The sequence below is a fragment of the Furipterus horrens genome, unplaced genomic scaffold (assembly GCF_987537825.1).
Source record: "Furipterus horrens unplaced genomic scaffold, mFurHor1.1.pri manual_scaffold_6, whole genome shotgun sequence".
In the NCBI taxonomy this organism is placed as follows: domain Eukaryota; kingdom Metazoa; phylum Chordata; class Mammalia; order Chiroptera; family Furipteridae; genus Furipterus; species Furipterus horrens.
The window spans coordinates 83,468,765-83,485,980 of NW_028327176.1; the positions used below are offsets into that span (position 1 = coordinate 83,468,765).

The 17,216-nt window shown below is 50.2% G+C and overlaps 1 protein-coding gene across 1 annotated transcript in view; it reads left to right on the top strand.

The window, feature by feature from the left end:
• Positions 1 to 17,216, top strand: part of LOC150006657 (focal adhesion kinase 1-like) — a 177,811-nt gene that overhangs the window by 140,478 nt on the left and 20,117 nt on the right. Inside the window, exon 2 of the mRNA XM_090281972.1 lies at positions 3,832 to 3,919. Within this exon, the coding sequence (XP_090138098.1) occupies positions 3,832 to 3,919 (88 nt within the window). The remainder of the gene's footprint in view (positions 1 to 3,831; positions 3,920 to 17,216) is intronic.

A 17,216-nucleotide genomic window follows, 5' to 3' on the forward strand; every position in this document is an offset into this window, starting at 1 on the left:
TGAAGGCTTTAAAAAAGAAGATGCGTGAGTGTGTCTTCTCCCATGCGAGAACTAAGCAGCCAAAGCTGACCCTGTCCCTCTTCCTCAGGGCCCTAGTCTGAGTCCCTGCACCGCTGATCCTGGTTTCTAGTTCTGCCTGGTATAGAGCAGGCACCCAGTGAAAATGCTTTAGGGGAAATTGAATCAGTGTTAATAAAATTATAAAATAAACTAACAGAGAAAATTCTGCGGTGGTGCAACCGCTCGTGTCAGCCGGAAGGCAGACGGCGCCAGCTGCCGTTTGCAGCAGGGCTCTTGTGCTGGCACTCACTCCCCGGTGCCAGGCCAGGTGCCAGACGCAGGCCAGTCCCAGACCTGCTCTTCTGTTTGTCCGTTCGCACACTGTGGTCCGTTAGGGAGCGGATCTGGTTTGTCGTGTTAGTTGGGAGATGGCCAAGGCTCAGAGGCTTCAGTGGGGGCAAGGGGGGCTGCATCCCGTCACTCAGCTGTCTCTTCTGTAGTCCTGTGTTCCAGGCATCCCTGCACACAGCAGAATGGGACCACCTCTCCATTCCTGGCAGACCACTCCTCTCAGTTCATAGGCGGGTGTGTGAGGGCAACGAGTTCTGGTTTTCTTCTGAGTAGTCAGGGCTTAACGTTCAAATGAAAGTGCTGGACTCGTAGGATAATTGATACCGTATCTGTAGCTTTTTTACGCTGCTCGTCCTGTAAGTAAACATGTGGTATAAACTCGCTCACGTGAGTCTTCCTTGTCTCAGACGCCTCCGTTAGCTGGCTGGCAGCACGTGCCCGTGGGGAAGGAAGGGCTGGCTTGGTAGACAGCTCTTCTCGTAGGAAGAGGAACCACAAGATTAGATCCCACCCCGAATGATACGCAGCCATGCACTTGAGATGGAGCAGGTGTTGACAAAGAGGAAGTTTAATGGAAGGTACAGGTGAATGACACATTCTGCCTCTGGAGGAGGAAGATTTTCTTAACACCCCAAATGGTCACTGTAAAAGAACAGGACAGCAGATTTGACTTTACAGAGATTAAGAAATTCTGTTTATCAAAAGATATATTATACTTTTAAAAGGGCAAAAACAAGTAAGGTCTTAATAGTCAAATGAAAGTGCCTGGACTCAGAATAATCGGTGTCCATTTCCACTCCTAGGAGGTTTGAACATAGATTTTTATGCTTCCTGCATAAAGTCGCATCCAGGAGAAGCTGCTTGTGACGCGTAACCGACAAAAGGTGGTGCTGGTCAGTGTGAGGTTTGCGAACAACTCTAGACACGGGCAAGAGCTGGGAAGGCATTTTCATAACAGAGAAAAGCAGTTTGGCCAGTGTCCCTAGAAAGACCCCATTGGCTTCATCAGTGATTAAATTGGGGACGTGCAAATGAACGGGTAGGAGGTGCCGGTTTGGACCATGGCAGGATTCGGGCTTACACGCCCCAGGTGACAGAAGGTGAGTGCTGTGACAGTGTCGGGAGCCAGAGAGGCTGTGCCGCAACAGCGTCTTGTCCACGTTCCTGGGAGGACACAAACACTGGTAATCCATGTGGGAGAGCCAATTAGCTTCCCTTTGAAAACCAAGTGATTCAGTTCCCTGCGGTCCTGCGGTGGCACTGTGCATTCTGTCCTTGAGAGACGTGCATTTCTGTGCGATGCTGGAGGTGCAAAATGTTCGTAGACGAAGCAGTGATGGTGCAGTGAGCTGTGGGATGTCACACAGTGGAGTGTCACATGGGTTGGAATGTGTGAGCTGTTGGGACATGCAACAGTGTGGGTGCACCCTAGCCAGGTAACACCGGGTGACAAGCTTAAGTCCCAGGACCATGGACCACTGGGTTGAATACTTTAAAATGGTTCGTTTTTTTTGTTATGTGAACTTTACCTCCCTCTTTTTAAAAAAAAAGTAAGTTCCAGAAGATGACATACAGCGTGAAATACTTTTACTAGGTAAAAACCAGAGGAAACCTGAAAGCGTGGTAGGGAAACGTCAGGTAGGACAACATGGCACATGCTACTGAAGAAAGGGGCGGAGGGGACAGGCAGTCCAGCACCACTGCAGGGGCGGTCAGCCCTCACGCCATGAGGCCTCCACTTCGTTCCCAGCTGGTCCAGACGGGAGCAGGGCTTACCCGCCTATCCCGGGGTTATGGGTGATCCCAGTTAAGCAGGTGGTATGTGGTAGGGCCTGGGTCAGCCAAAAACAGGTTCAGTGCAAGACCATAATGCATCAAAAGGTGTTTTGCAGTTTTGAGAGATTTTCATCAAATAGATTTAAACTTTAAAAGTTTTATACTTTGATAATTCTAGTTAAGTGAATGTTGATAACTTTCATTTATTTGGAATCGCCTCCCTGGAGTGAGTTAATCAGGTACAGATAGACTAGGCGCTTTGGGGGAGGTGGCTGGGCCTGTCAGGCGGTGCGTTGGGGCCTGGGGGTTCAGGCCCCAGAGCAGCATCCCGTGGCGTTTGAGAGGGTGTCTGGGGCTCTCAAAGAGCCGTTGAACAAGACAGTCCTTCTCGTTGTTATCAAGATGGGGGTCACATTGTCCCGCGCAGCGTGACTGTTCATTGCTGCTCAACAGCTCCTCGCGCTGCAAAGGAGGGTGTTTCCTCAGATCTTCATGGGTGGAGAATCTTCTGTGTAGAGGAAAGGTGTCCTTTTTCAAAGACAACAAAAGAAAATGAAAAATGATAGTTTAGGAAGTTTTAGGTTGTATTTTGATACAGTGTTCTATGTTATCTTGAAATGACATTCCATATGTGAGCACCTTAATTGGAAAAGCCAGCCTGCCATTCTAACCCTGAATTCAGCAAGAGACTGAAAAGATTTACAGCCAGGAGACAGTAAATAGTGGAACACTGACAGGCTCGGAAGTGACATCTTGAAACACTCATGACGGACTCGTAAATGTGCTGATTCTCGCCCACGTGCCAGATGCATCTGTCTGGACACTGGCAGTACAAAGATGAGTAAGTTTCTGGTCACCTGCAGCCAGACAGCTGCTGCTGATTAACCAGGCCTGTTAACCCAGCATCGTTACTCATCAGGGAAGTGCCAGGTGAGATCACTGTGTGTCGCTGCACAAGTCAGTGTCTCCGTGACGGAAGTGAAGGGTCAGCAGTGTTGCACCGCGCAGAGGCCAGGAGGTAGAGGACGAGAACACCCTCCGCGCTGCTGGTGGGCTGTGAATTGGCATCACTTCTGGGACCGTCTGGTGACACTGGCAAGAGCTAAGGCGCGTGCTTGTCACCGCCCAGTGCTGCTCCTGGTGGATGCCCGACAGAACGTGTGCGCGGGCACCGGGGGCCTGCACCGGTCTTCATCGTGGGGACACCGATGGAAAGGTGGGTGGGGGAGCATTCTGCTGACATTTGTTTGCTTCCACCATCCTGGAAGCCTGGCTTTATGCTTAGAGGGGGAGCCTTACTCCAGTAGCCAGGAGGAGGAAACGGCTCACATGGCCGTCCGCAGCGTGGGTCTGATTCCGGCTGGCGGGTCAGGCGGCCGCTGCTCACCGGTGACTGAAGGGCACGCGCTGCAGTTCTGCGCAGGCGACCTCAGTGGTACGTCCACGGGGTGTTGGGGGCGCTGCCGGGCAGGGCACGGGAGGGCTGGAGGGGCATCTGGGCTTCGCGTCGCGCGTTCTCCTCACAGAGTGTCTGTGCTGAAAGCGCAAACGTTTATAAATGAGTCGGTTATATTTTACCTTATTCTCAAAGTAATATTTCAGAGTAACTGGCAGTGCCGTACTCCCCATCCTGTTGTAATTGTAGACGATGAACTGAGAAACTTACTGATTTATAATTGTTCTGTTCTGTGCATTATTTTTTAGATATGAATTGAGAATACGTTATTTGCCAAAAGGATTTCTAAACCAGTTTACTGAAGACAAGCCAACTTTGAATTTCTTCAATCAACAGGTATAGGAGGGCAATTTAATATACCTTTTTTGTTTGTTTCTTTGAATCCTATTTATTACATAGCTTCCCTTGAGAATTCGATGAAACCTAACGTTTGGGAGAATATAATTGGTCACTGTGTGGCTCTGATAACCTTTTAACTGAACTTAAGAACTTAAGAACTTCTGATATTCGTCGAATGAACGAAGGTACGCTTGGGTAGCCCTTACAAGACACTGTAAGTAGGGACAGCACATCCTCAGGGACATGACCCTGCGTATGCTTTAATTCACGTGTAACTAACCTGCCTGAATGTCAGCAGACTTGTCCCATGTAGAAGGCATCGTCAGTGCCCCCTGTGCCCATACAATCTCAATAGCAATTTGCATAAGAAAGCCAAAACGGACCTTTTTACACTGGGAGGAGCTTGCTTCTTTCCCCTTAAGACATTAGTTAGGCAATAAATATATGTGACATAAATGGACTCACACAGTTTTATGACCAAATAAATGTTACTTGTTAGTATTAGTGAACAGTGGTCCTCAAGATTGTCGAATGAACATCACAGACGTTTGTACATATGCTTTTGCCACTAAATGTGCTCGGTGATTTCTGATTGAATAAAAATATTTATTAGATGTCTACTCTGGGCCGAGTGCAGAAGTGAGTGGGTCTGCAGCGTCCAGTTCCTCAATCTGGGGGAGGGTTCGGTCCGCTGCCCCGGGTACCCCAGAACGTGGGTGGTATTTTCTGTGTGATTTTTATTGGTGCCCCTGAGAAGCTGCTCTCGTTCTCTCTCTCTCGGCGGATGATCTGCCTTTTCTCTTCATGGCTTTACGCCCCTGTCTCTGTCTGCAGTGCTTCACAGTTTTATCACCAACGGGGTGCGGGTTCCCACATGCTGACTCCTGCATTGTCTGTGTTGTGCGGCTTGTACCTGTGGCTTCGTGTCTCGTTCCTCAGTTCTGGAAGTGGCCTGGGGGACACCACCGCAGACCCTGCCTTCACTCTGCGTGTGTTCGCCCTTCTGGGACCCCAGGGCCAATCCGCAGTAGCGCGCCTCAGTCTGTCTCCATCAGCATCTCTGTCCCGTGTCCTCTCCTGTCTCTGGGACCAGTGATGCAGACGAATCTGTCAGGCCACCAGCTCTACCCAGCTGTGACCAATTTGATGTGCAATACATTTGTTGAGGTTTTATTGATTACTTTTTTATTTTCTAAAGTTTCATCCCCCCATACACACTTTTAAAAATCTTCTAGGCCGTCTTTTATGGCCTTTATACTTACTGATTTCCTGCCCTTTATTTCTTTATCATTTCATTGCACGTTAATGTCTATTGTGAACCTGAATTACAGCGTCTGAATCCTTGGGCTTCCTGCCAGCTGGTGGCGGCTGGCTCTGACTCTTGTTCAGGTGCTTGTTCCCTTGTGTGTTTGTCAGGAGCTGTTACTCCTGGACGTCACCTGTGGGGATCTTGAGGGTCTAGACTGGGAAAGAGTGAATGTCCCTGAGTGTTGTCTCTGTTACTCTTTCTGTTTCAGAAGAATCAGTATTTTCATCGTTCTGACTCTTCTATCAGGTAGAAATGAAAGAATTATGTTTGATTCTGTCTACCACCATTCCCAGAGAAGGAGAAAGAACTTACAATAACCGTCTCAGTGTTATTATTTATTTGCAAGGTCATGTGCCAGGGGGTGGGGTGGCATCAGGAGGAAACCACCTGTCAGTGGATGTGCTGGTGTCAGTGGCTGACTGGTCGGCTGTTGTCCTCTGAATGCTTAAAGGTGTCCCAGATGTGAGATGTTGTAAATGAGTCACTCCATGTTTTTGACCCATTTGAGAATATTCTTAAAGATATTAATCAGCACACTCTGAAAATAAGCAAGAATCTTGTTATAATCCTATTCGCTGTAAAGCCAGAGTCTATAAAAATAAGTTTTGATGCTAAAACTCGTGGCTCATTATAAAGCAAGAAAACTATACTCTGATATCGAACTTTTCCTTTGCTGTGTTGCACTTTATTCCTCTTTACCTCTCTGAGCTTGCACTTGGGAAAGTGTATTTGATTGACAACCTTTTGCAGACAGTGGCGGCCATTGGCTTGAAGGGCTGTGTCAGTGTTAGGTCATGAAGTTGTTCCAGTTACTGAACTTGTACAGAAACCATTCAGCACCGTTGAAGTTGTCAGCTCTTAGGATGCCTGGGTGTGGCATTTTGTCCTACAGATGCTTTAAGGTTTAAATGTGTATGTTTATTCATTGGTGCTTAACATTAAAAGTTTAACTTAACTCTGTGGTATGAACACGACACTACTCTGTAGGTGTATGTGAGGTGCCAGGCATGCTTATTTCTTGTTGGCTTGTCTTATGATCCTTGGGTCTAGTTGATAAATTTGTTAGCAGGCAAAGTATTCAGAAGAGAGCAAACAGCACAATCCCATGTGGTGAGTGCGGCACTGAGCTGGCGGGGCATAGGTAGTGGAGGGCTTGGGTGGGTCCTTCCTGCTCTAGATGTGAGCGGTTTCCTCATTGCAGAGAGAGGGAAAGGCTCATAGGTGCCATACTGCCCCCAGCGGGAAGTCCACATGCATCCTGTTCGTTTAAGTAGGAAAGCGGCCTCAGCACCAACCCAGGTTAGTCTGGAAAAACAGAACCACATTCAGAGCTTTCTCTTGAAAGAGTCATGCAGGTTTGCTGGGCCTGGACAGAGTTCACCAACAGCAGAGCCACAGTCTCGAGGGAGTGCCCAGCGCAGTGACAGTGGTGCCAGGGCCCAGGGGAGGCCTGCAGAGACTGCTGAGACAGGGGTCCCAGGGGGATGAGCTACATCCCAGTGAGCATCCGCCTTCCTTCTGGGAGAGCCTGAGCCTGCGCTGGGGCCCAGCTGTGGGCAGACGTGTGCTGGGTGCCCAGGTCCGTGCACATGTCTCATCTCTGTGCATCAGGTGGGGCTGATAACACGTGTGGAACGCAGCGTGGTGCCTGGCCCTGGTCGGCGCTCTGTTGGTCGTAGGCCGCTGCTCTGCTGCAGTCCTCGTCCTTGCCAGGCTTTTTCTGACACATTGGGGATGGTGGCCACGTCTGGCTCACAGCCATGTGCCGAGAGTGCATGTTATCACCCAGAGGTCTGCCTGAGTGGTGCCCAGTGTGTTTGCTCTAAGAAAACACACACACACAGTCACGTAAGTACTCACTGAGTTGTGTTTATGTCCCAGATGGAGGCAGTGCCTTCTGGGAGTTAAAAGGAGGGGAAGGATAGTCAAGCAAAGTTTTATGGAGGAAACAGACACTGAGTCGACAGGATCCCGAGTCCTGAGTAGCCATCGGGATGGTAGTGTGCAGGGAGCTCGGCCTCAGGGCCCGTCAGCAGGGGAGGCGCTGGGCGCAGGTGGCCGGCGGGGTGGGCCTGCCGCGAGAGCCTGTCCCATCCTGGCTCAGCACACTTAACAGAACACATTGGGCACCTCAGGCCACAAATGGACTTGCGGCCGTGGTCACACAGCTCCCAGGGGCGAGAGGAGTAGGTTGTTGCTGTAGGAAAAACCACTCTCGGGCCCTGACCATTGTGGCTCAGTGGGTCAGGTGTTTGTCCATGAAGTGAAGTCGCTGGTTTGATTCCCGGTCAGGGTACGGGCCTGGGTTGTGGGTTCGGTAGCCACTGAAGCATGTGCAAGAGGCGGTTGATCAGTGTTTCTCTCCTTCTCTTTCTCCTTCCCTTCCCCTTTCTAAAAAATAAATAAATAAAATCTTTATTAAAAGAAAAGAAGGAAAAACAACTCTCAGGACTTCTAGTTGCACTTTTACAAAGGGGATTTCCCATTAGAATTGTTAAATAATAATTTTTTTATTTTTGCAACTAATAGGAATTTGGTTTTGGTGAATGAAATAAAGCAAGTGATTACACTTTCCCACCTGTGAACAGTGTTTAAAAATTACATCATCTCTAATAAGACAGTTTTATGATGGTGCGTTTTCCCCAACACGTCATTGCTGCTGTGCTGCGGTTTGTCGCAGTCGTTCAGTGATTCAGTCAAAACGACTGGTATTTCTCTAACACATACGTAAACGTACCTCCGTTCATCTCTGTGGCTTTATTTTTGCTCAGTAAGAAACCTGCCAGTGATGCAAGAACTTCGTTCTTAAATTTGATTTACTTCCTGCCAGACAGGAGCAAGAGCCGATTGAAGTGTAAACAAAATGAGTTTAGAATTAAAGCTTTTTACTTAAGATAGTGGAAAGAGTAATTCAATTCCATTGTCTCAGTCTTAAATGCTTGCTGTAGGTAAGGAATAGGAATTACTCACGCTGCGTGTCTTCTGTGGAAGAGAGCACTCACACAGAGCAGCACCGGAAGCCCAGTTTTATCGCCGTTCATTCATTCATTCATTCATTCGCTCCCTCGCTTAGTCGGTGGAGAACCTGAAGCAGGTTCTCCGAGGAAGTGGCGTTTAGGTCGGGAACAGCGGGTGGCTACTTCCTGCCAGAGGAGGACGCGCGGGGCGCACAGACGTGCTGTTGGGGCGCGAACTCCTGGTCTGTTAGAGGCCCCTTCCATCGAGAGGCTGGATTGGCTCTTTAAGAGACAGCGGCAGTGGTTGACCGGAGAAAGTCTGAAGCGACACGTGAGTGAACTTCCCAGGGAGCCTGGCTGGACTTCCTGACAGTCTTGGCTGACTCTCTGAGGTCTGTCATCATGAATTTAAGCAGATATCATACCGTAGTTTGTCCCGTTGCTCAGCAGGAACCATGGAGAGCAGGTGTGTGGTTCGTCCCCATGTGTTGGTGTGGCCGGGCAGTGAAGACACCAGGGGCAGAATGGGACATGGGGCAGAGGGGTCTGCAAGGGAGGCTCGTGAGGAGGAGCTGGCCAGCAGAAGGTGGACAAACGAACTCACTGGGCAGCAGAAATCGTTCCAACTGGGGGGCGAGGAGGTCACAGTCGGGGGTTTTCTGTGGCAGAGGGCAACACACCTCTTTCTGTCAAGGGCCCGAGAGTTCATATTGTAGGGTTGAAGACCAAGAGGCAGAATCAGGGTCGTAGCCAGAGCCAGAGCCAGAGCGCCAAGCTGGATGCCCACAGCTCTGCTTGGTGAAATTCATAGTCTGAGCGCAGCGTTGGACAGGGCAGGCCTGCTACCAGGAAGCATGCAGCTCCACTTTTGGGGAGAACACGTCTCTTACTGAGGCTCACACGGGCCTCCCTAGCATCAGCAGCAGTGGCAGCTGCTCACCTACTTCATCCGCGAAGATGTCCTCACGTGGCAGGTCCTCTTGTGCCATACGGTCCATCGGTTGTTAGCTGAGCGTAATCCGTGCTGGAGAGCAGCTGTGCAGTTCTGTTAGCGTCTTCTCTGTATGTTAGACTTCCAGCACGTTTCTTACTTTGCAGGTCAATCACAGTAGGTGGGTGGGTGGGAAGCACCTCAGTTGTAGAGTTAAATGGCTTTTAAAATATGTCAATTTTCCTGGTCTTGCAGTAGCGTCCAAAAATGCTGTTGGAACTAAAGTTTGAGTTAGGAAAATATGTCACCTGGGACTTGGTGTGGGAATGGAGCCCCCCCCTCCCCCCCCCCCCCCCGGTTTCCTTCCAGGCAGCACAGAAAGGGTGGGCAGCTGGTGGCTGCCGCCACTGCAGTTCAGACGCTGTCCATTGTCCCTTAACGGCAGCGGCCCCCAACCTGTCTGGCACCAGGGACTACTTTCCTGCAAGACTGGGGGTTGGGGCACACAGGAGGAGGGGCGGGCGCAGGTGAGCTTCGCTTGAGGAATCAGGCCACAGACCTGGTCTGCTGGGACTGGGGACCCCTGCCTTGTGGTGCTTGCTTCAGTGCTCACAGGTTATACAGGCACCTCTGGGGCGAGGGGGGGGGGCATGTGTTCCTTTCCCTGTTTTTTGATATTACTCATCTCTGCATCCAGCACCAAGCGTGATTATTGACACAGTGTGTATAAAGTTCATAAATCAAACATTCCGTGAATGAATAAGCCTAGAATGTATTCCTTTAAAACAGCGTTGGTTCCCCGTTTCTTTCTGTTGTAGGTGAAGAGCAACTGTATGTCAGAGATTGCTGACTAGGTGGACCAGGACATCACTTTGAAACTGGGTTGTCTGGAGATATGATAAGGTGGCCGCTGTGCAGGGGGGTCATGATTCACGAGTGGCATTCATTGTGTTTGCAAATTACCCAGGCATTTCCCTTGTCCTCATAAAGATTATCAGTAAGATATTGAAGACAACGTGATCGAACATTGGAGAAGGTTCTGAATTAGGTTGGTCATTTCATGACGTGTCTGGTACAGTTACCCTGTGGCATGTCCTCTGCAGGAGAAGGCGCGATACACGCCGGCACAGTGGCCTCCATGTCCCTGTGGCTGCTCAGCATGCACGTGCTGTCCCTGGACAGAGGAGGAGGTTCAAAGGCAGCCAGAGTAGCTGGTCCCTTACAACTGAGCCTGTAGCTCATCTTTCCAGAAAGCCAGGTCTGCTTCACCTTAAAGGGAAAGGGTTGTTCAGTAGAAACAGGTCTGGGTTACCCGACTATACCTTGCTGGGATATGGGAACGTGCTGTGAATCAAATTCATTGTTTATTCAGAGTCTATCAGGTGTTTGTGGCTGAGCCACGGGGTAGTTCAGTACACCCTGCCCGCCCCGCAGTTTTTATCACTGGACAATGCAGACGTTCTTTATACTTATATAAAAATTCGCATCTTTCCTGATTTTAGGCAGGTCATACTGGGAGATGCAGGGCAATGCCCTAGAGAAGAAGTCTAAATATGAAGTGTTGGAGTAAGTATTACATGTCGGAAAAGAATCCTTCCAAAAGCAAATATTCACAACCAAATCCTTCTTCAAATTGTAGTTTTTATTAATCTTCACTTAAAAGCAAATATTATAAAATAACATACCAGGAACTAATGGAGACGTGCCTGGAGTTTGTCGGGTGAGGGCTGTACTGGGCATCTGCAGTGGCTGGCTGTCCGCTCAGTTTGGGGGGAGTGTGGGTGGGGGAGGGGCTGCTGGTCGGGCACCAAGCTGGTCCAGGAGGAGAGGCCAGCTGCTGCGAAAGAGCTGGAGAACTGCCACTTTGTTTTGGATAGAACCCCTTGTTCATGAAGGGACAGCGCTCTCTAGAAATGTGCATGCGTGTGTGTGTGTGTGTGTGTGTGTTTAAAGCCAGCTAAAGAGTTAACCATAACCAATCTTCCCATGTGACTTCAGCCTCGGTAGAACCAGGGTGCCTTTCCTGCAGGTGGGGAAGTACGAGGCAGTGAGTCCTCCAGCCCTGCCTCTGGACCTTCCTGTCCTGAGGGCTCCCACTACCAGGCACAGACCAGGGGGCACACAGATTGGACTTGCATTTACTTCATTTGTAAGTATGAGGTGATGGGCAGGACAGAAGGCACCAGCTACAGATTAGATGTTTTAAGAAATTGTTATCGAGCTTAAAAACTGCATTGCTGCTGATGACGCATTAAACCAAAGTAAGCCAGTAACAGAGTGTCGGGCGGTTCCAGTGTGATGCTGTCAGTGGTGACCCAGCACTTTCTCTGTCTGCCTCTAATGCCGTCGAAGGACAGGGGTGTCGGCAGCTGTGGGTGAGCTGACAGTGGCTGAGCCGACAGCTCTTGTTCTCATACTGAAAAGTCACAGGTGGCCAGTGTTCCTCCTCACCAGGGTGCCGGGCCCTTTGATCTTGTCCTCCCTTGTCCTTCCTTGTCCCTGCTGTGCCGCCTTGTGGCCTGGGTGGCTGCTGGACCTCACTCATCACACTGGCATCCCAGCCCGACACCGATGCGTGCCTAGTGCTTTCCCTTGGAAGGAAAGACATTGGCCAAAACGTAGTCATGGGCCACACCTGGCCGCCAGAGGGAGGCACCACTGTACCTGCCTAATGGACAGCTCTTACCCGGGACGAAGGAGAGAATGCCATTCGGAAGGAAGGGTCAGTCTCTGCTGCAGTTAGAGAATTTTAATATTCATCAGTTTTTAAGAAGCTTCAAGTCTCATTTTAGAATTTAAGTGCCTAAGTGGTATTTTTAAATTAAAGATATTCAATTGTGAACGTTTTGGGGTGAGGATAAGGTAGGAATACGATATGAATATGCACATATCGATATATTTAGTCAATTTTGGTTGCTTTTTGCCTGGGCTTTAAAGCTTTGAGGAATTAAAGCCAGCAGATGTGGTCACTCTTCTCAGAGTTGGTGCCAGAGGGAAAACAGATGTATCCTTGACTTAAGAACTCACTGGAGCCCTGGCCGCGTGGCTCAGTGGGTTGTGCGTCATCCTGCAAAGCGAAAGGTTGCCAGTTCAACTCCCAGTCAGGGCACACGCCTGGGTTGCGGGTTTGGTCCCTGGTTGGGATGCATATGAGAGGTAACTGATCGATGTTCCTCTCACACATGTATGTTTCTCTCCCTCTCCTCCCTCCCTTCCCCTATCTAAAAATAAGTAAGTAAAATCTTTAAAAAAAAGAACTCACTCACAAGAAGCTGAATTACTTTTTAATAGGTAAATAAAGCTTGCTCCTACCTCTGGCTATGGGCACAGGTGCAGGGCAAGGCCACCAGCTGGGACCTGAGCTCGCCCTGGAGCTCACGGTGGCACCTGCGGGGTGGCACCCAGGCCCTCCTGCTTACCCTGACTATCCTGAATGGCAGGCATGGTGTGAAAGGGGGACCGCGAGGAAGTCACTGCGGCAGGTGGGGCTGTGAGGAGGCAGAGCTTGGAGGACGGACATGAGGGAGAGAGGAAGGCCTCACGCATCAGCGGTCTGAATGCTTCGAAGGGTGTTCAGGAAAAAGTCAACATTAATGGAGAAAATTCTGGTTTACAGTCGACCATACATGTAATTTAAGTCCCCGAAACCCTGCGTCTCAACAAGTAAATTAACTGGACTTGGAAGCATTGGGCACCTCCCACTCTCCTGCCGCCAGTCGTTTCTGCCGGCGGCTCCCTGGAGACGGCACGTGCCATGGTTCCTGCCGTGGTCTGGCCTGGGGCCGCGTGTGAGCCAGCGAGGCACACGGCTCACCTGCGTCACCGCTTCGATTCCGAGTGACTGCCGTCCTGGGGCCTGGGTGCTGGAGCCCCAGGGCAGATCTGGCAGTGCTGACATCTATCACCTGTGCCTGGGCTTTAAAAGGTCCCCTTGACCTCGAGGGCGTCCACAACCCGAAGCTTGGGTTCAGGGCCTGGCGTCCAGAGTGCTCTGTTTGTGCAAGCTTGTTTTTTGTCAGATGAGCTTGCGTGTATTTAGGGTCTACCCTTGGACAGTTACCTGCACACTAAAGAACCTCCTCATGGGAAAGGCCGGCAGCTGCCTCTCTTTCATAAGTCCTGTCTATTGTCTTAGTCCCCTGACCTTGCAGACCTGGCGTTTGAGCTCAGATGAGGCTGCGTCACCTACAGTTCAAGCCAAGCCACTTCTGAGTCGAGTACATGGGGTGACCCGGTGCCGACAGCGGCCAGACAGGCGGCCTCCCATCAAGTGGGACAGCCTGCCGCCGCTCCCCCCCACCCCCCACCCCCGGCTTCCCAGGGAGCATTCAGTTTGGGTGTGTGTAACAGCACTCTCCCTGCACAGAACAGAGCGCCCCAGCGCTCCGCCATGAGCCCAGCTAGCCCGCCGTCTGGATTAAGTCAACGGAAATGTGTTAAGGGTGGTGGTGAATTTTTCCAATAGTTTTGTGTGCTTTAGCCTCGTTTTTATTTTCTTACTAGCCAAGTGTTCCATTTAAAAGGGCTCTGACGTATGAACAAATGTGACAAATTTCTTATCACTCAAAAGTCGGTGAAAAAAAGTAAACTGCATGCTTCGTAAGCATTAATTGGCCTTAGCTTTTTCAAATGGAATTGTCTTCACCTGGGAAGTTCAAGTAACACCCAGTAACAGGCATTACTTCCACAAAGAAATACACTCTCTCCTGTTTTTCTTGAAACATAGAACCTCTTGGTCCACTTTTAATTTTCCTGTTTGTGGCAGAAACGAAGATGATAAATTCTTCCCACCTGACTAAGAAAAATGGGAACGTGAGCGGCTTGACGGGCAGCGCTGATGGTGTCGCAGGGGGAAGAGGACACCTCTGGGCAGGAGAGCCCTGCATGTCTGAGGTGGACCTCAGCGCCCGCAGCCATCCCCTCCCAGCACATGGCACCCACGTCCCTGTGGCCACCTTGCCCTCTCCCTCTCGCTGGTTTCGGTCCTGACTCGTCAGATCACAGGACGGGATTAACGTGTTTGTCTATAGGGGACGTGGTTTCTGTGGCTTCCCGAGGGACGCCAGCTAACTTAGAGCTGTAGACGGAGTTCTTCCTGTGTTCTTACCTTGATGATTTATATCCAGTTTATTGTTTCCTTACCTAACTGAGCAGATGCCTGTGTTTCACCCTCTCCCTGGTCCGACATTCCAACCGTGTCCCGGCTTCAGTTCGTCGCCAGCGCAGGACTGCCATCTAGTGGCCGGGAGCCTGGGCCCTGAGCGCTGGAAGGGAGCAGAAGAGGGCTGCTGACGCCTTCCCGCCTGTTTTCTTGGCCAGGGCGCTCTGAGGCTCTTGATGATAATGACTCATTTTGTAGCCCGGTCTGAAGAAAGTCACCGCGGTTTCCAACATTTTTGATGTTAAGCGAATCCCTTCATGTCCTCTTTTGTCTCCCTTGTGAAGCTGAGATGATGGACCTTGACGAGGTGCACATGTCTCTTACTCAAAAAGTTAATTTTGAAAAAGTGTCAACTCTTAGGGTTAATTCAAGGTTTGTTTTTTAAACTTCAGAGTACGTCCCAAGTGTTTTCCAGGTCGGGCTGGTCTGCAAACGCAGCATCGCCAACTGGACACTGAGGTCTGTGGGGCAACCCCTCAGGCAGTGTTCGAAGAAGGACAACTTATGTACACGGTGCAGCGTGCAGAGGGGCAGCGTCTTAAGTGGGTTTTCAGTAAGTGTTACAATAACAGGAGTTTTTCTACGTATGCCAAGTTGTATTGCTGTTTTCTGCGTGTATCAAGAAAATTATTAGTCCCACCCCTTCTGCGACTTTGCTGGTAAATTTGAACTTCGTTCTATGTCCTTCCCGAGCCCCATGTGCAAGGATAACTAACCCACCTTTATGGTCTCACAGCAGTGGCATTGTGTTGCTCAATTCGGTGTCATTACTGTTACGCTTCTTTTCCTATTCAGAAAAGATGTTGGTCTGAAGCGGTTTTTTCCTCGGAGTTTACTGGATTCTGTCAAGGTAATTGGAGTTCCCTTTGTCATAGTCAGATGACCACGCTATTCAGAACCCTCCCTGGGTGTGGTTTTCTCCCTTACGTGTAAAGGTTACAATGTCAAAAGCTGACAGTCATTCTAGTTATATTAATGGCAAGTAGAGTTTTATAGGAACAGCTTCCCGATCCTGACTTAAAAGTGTCAAGGAGCCGTCCCAGAGTGAGGCTGAGGAGCGGTGAGTAAGTCCCTGAGAGACCCTGGCAGTCATAGGGTAGCGGCCAGCGCCCCTGGGGGACAGGCAGTGACATGGAGGGGAGGTGGGCAGTGAGCGAGCGGTGTGGCGCCAGTGCGGGCGTCTTAGTTTCCGCTCTTGGGCCAGGGCTGTGGAAGGCGTCCCGTCCGGCGGGGCTGGGGGCTCCCGGTACAGTCTTCGCAGCTCTCCTGTAAGCCTAGAATTAGGCAGCAGGTCTCAGGCAGCCCCATTCCGATTGGTTTGATACAGCAACGGAAATCTAGTTTCAGAGCTAGAAATGTTGAGAGCTCAATAGTTAGTGGTTTTGAGAAGCATCTCTACAATTCCCAAGAAACAGACTGAAGTGTTTTCTAGAGGACCGTCAGGAACACTTAGTTCCCTTCATAGAGGAAATAGTTGTCATTCTCATGTTGATGATTAGCAGGTGACATTTAGCCAGGCACAGAAATGCCTGGCTTAGTGGTCCCTCAGCTCGCCCTTCCTGGCATCTGCTGCCTGCCAGCGCCGGAGTGGGGTGCTAAGGGGGAGAGAGACCTGGCATCTGCATGGGCAGCTCCCATCTGGCACAGACCCTGAGGGCGGGGTGAGGGAGAAGCCCCCGTGCTCAGGCAGGGAGCAGCCTGAGTGCCCACTGATGGGTGAATGGGCGGAGAAGACGTGCGCCCACCACGGACTGTCACTCGGCTGTAAAGGAGCCAGTCCTGCCGTTCGGGATGATCCGGGCGGCCCTAGAGGCACTGTGCACAGTGACATGAGTCAGACAGAGGGGACAGGGTGTCAGCTACACGTGGGATCTAAAAGCAAACGCAGAAGCAGCAGACCCGGGTTCCTGGGTAGATTGGTGGTTGCCAACGGGCGGGGGTTGGGCAGAGTGGGTGAAGGGAGTCAAAAGAGATGGACTTCCAGGTGCCAAATAAATGTCACAGGGGTGTTGATACTCTACTGCGTACTTGAGAGCTGCAAAGAGAGCAGGTCTTGAAAGTTCTCATCACGAGAATAAAATGATAACTGTGACGTGAGGGGTGTTAACTAGACACTGGGGTGAGCATTTTGCTATATATACAAGTACCGAATCATTATGTTGTATACCTAAAACTAACATAATGTACATCAGTTATATCTCATTTATAAAAAGTAGGCTTTGCATGTACTGTTATTAACATATCTGTATTTAGTGTCTGGTGAATGGGTAGGTACCACATTCCTTAGACTGTTATTCTTTTATTGGAAGTTTCCTTTAGCGCTACATCATCATCTTTTCATCGGGAAAGCCTGAGGGGCCCATTTTACTGGCAGCATCTGATAAATATTCGGTTGACAATTATGAAATAATTTTTATGTTCAAAATGGCTGAGTAGCCATAGTTTCTGATGAGCTGACCTAATTCTGAGTAGTTTCTCTGTGTGTGGGTTGGTGCGTAGGCAGCTGCCTTGGTTTCCCTGCCTCGTTGGCATCATACCTGTGCCCAGCGTGCGCACACTGTCCGCGTGCGGCTCCCACCCCCATGGTGCCCTTCTGAAGCCTCGTGTGTGCAGGTGGTTTGCTCATACTTCTTCCTGTAACTCCGTGACATGGACTGGCACGTCCGTCAGTGAGCCCCATACGCCTTGGGCTGCGTAGAGATGGGTGGACAGACACACCACTGTGTGGGTGACCCGGTGAGATGTTGCTGTGAAGAGCTCTGCAGAACCTCCCTGTTGCTGAATCTTTGCATAGTCTGTCATCGTCCCTAAGGAATAATGTCTGGCATTTTCACCGCTGGGTCAAGAGTTGTGGTTTTCTAAGGCTTCTGACTCAGGTCCAGGTTGCCCTTCAGAAAGGCTGCATTGACTGCCCCTCCCAGCAGAGGGCGTGTGAA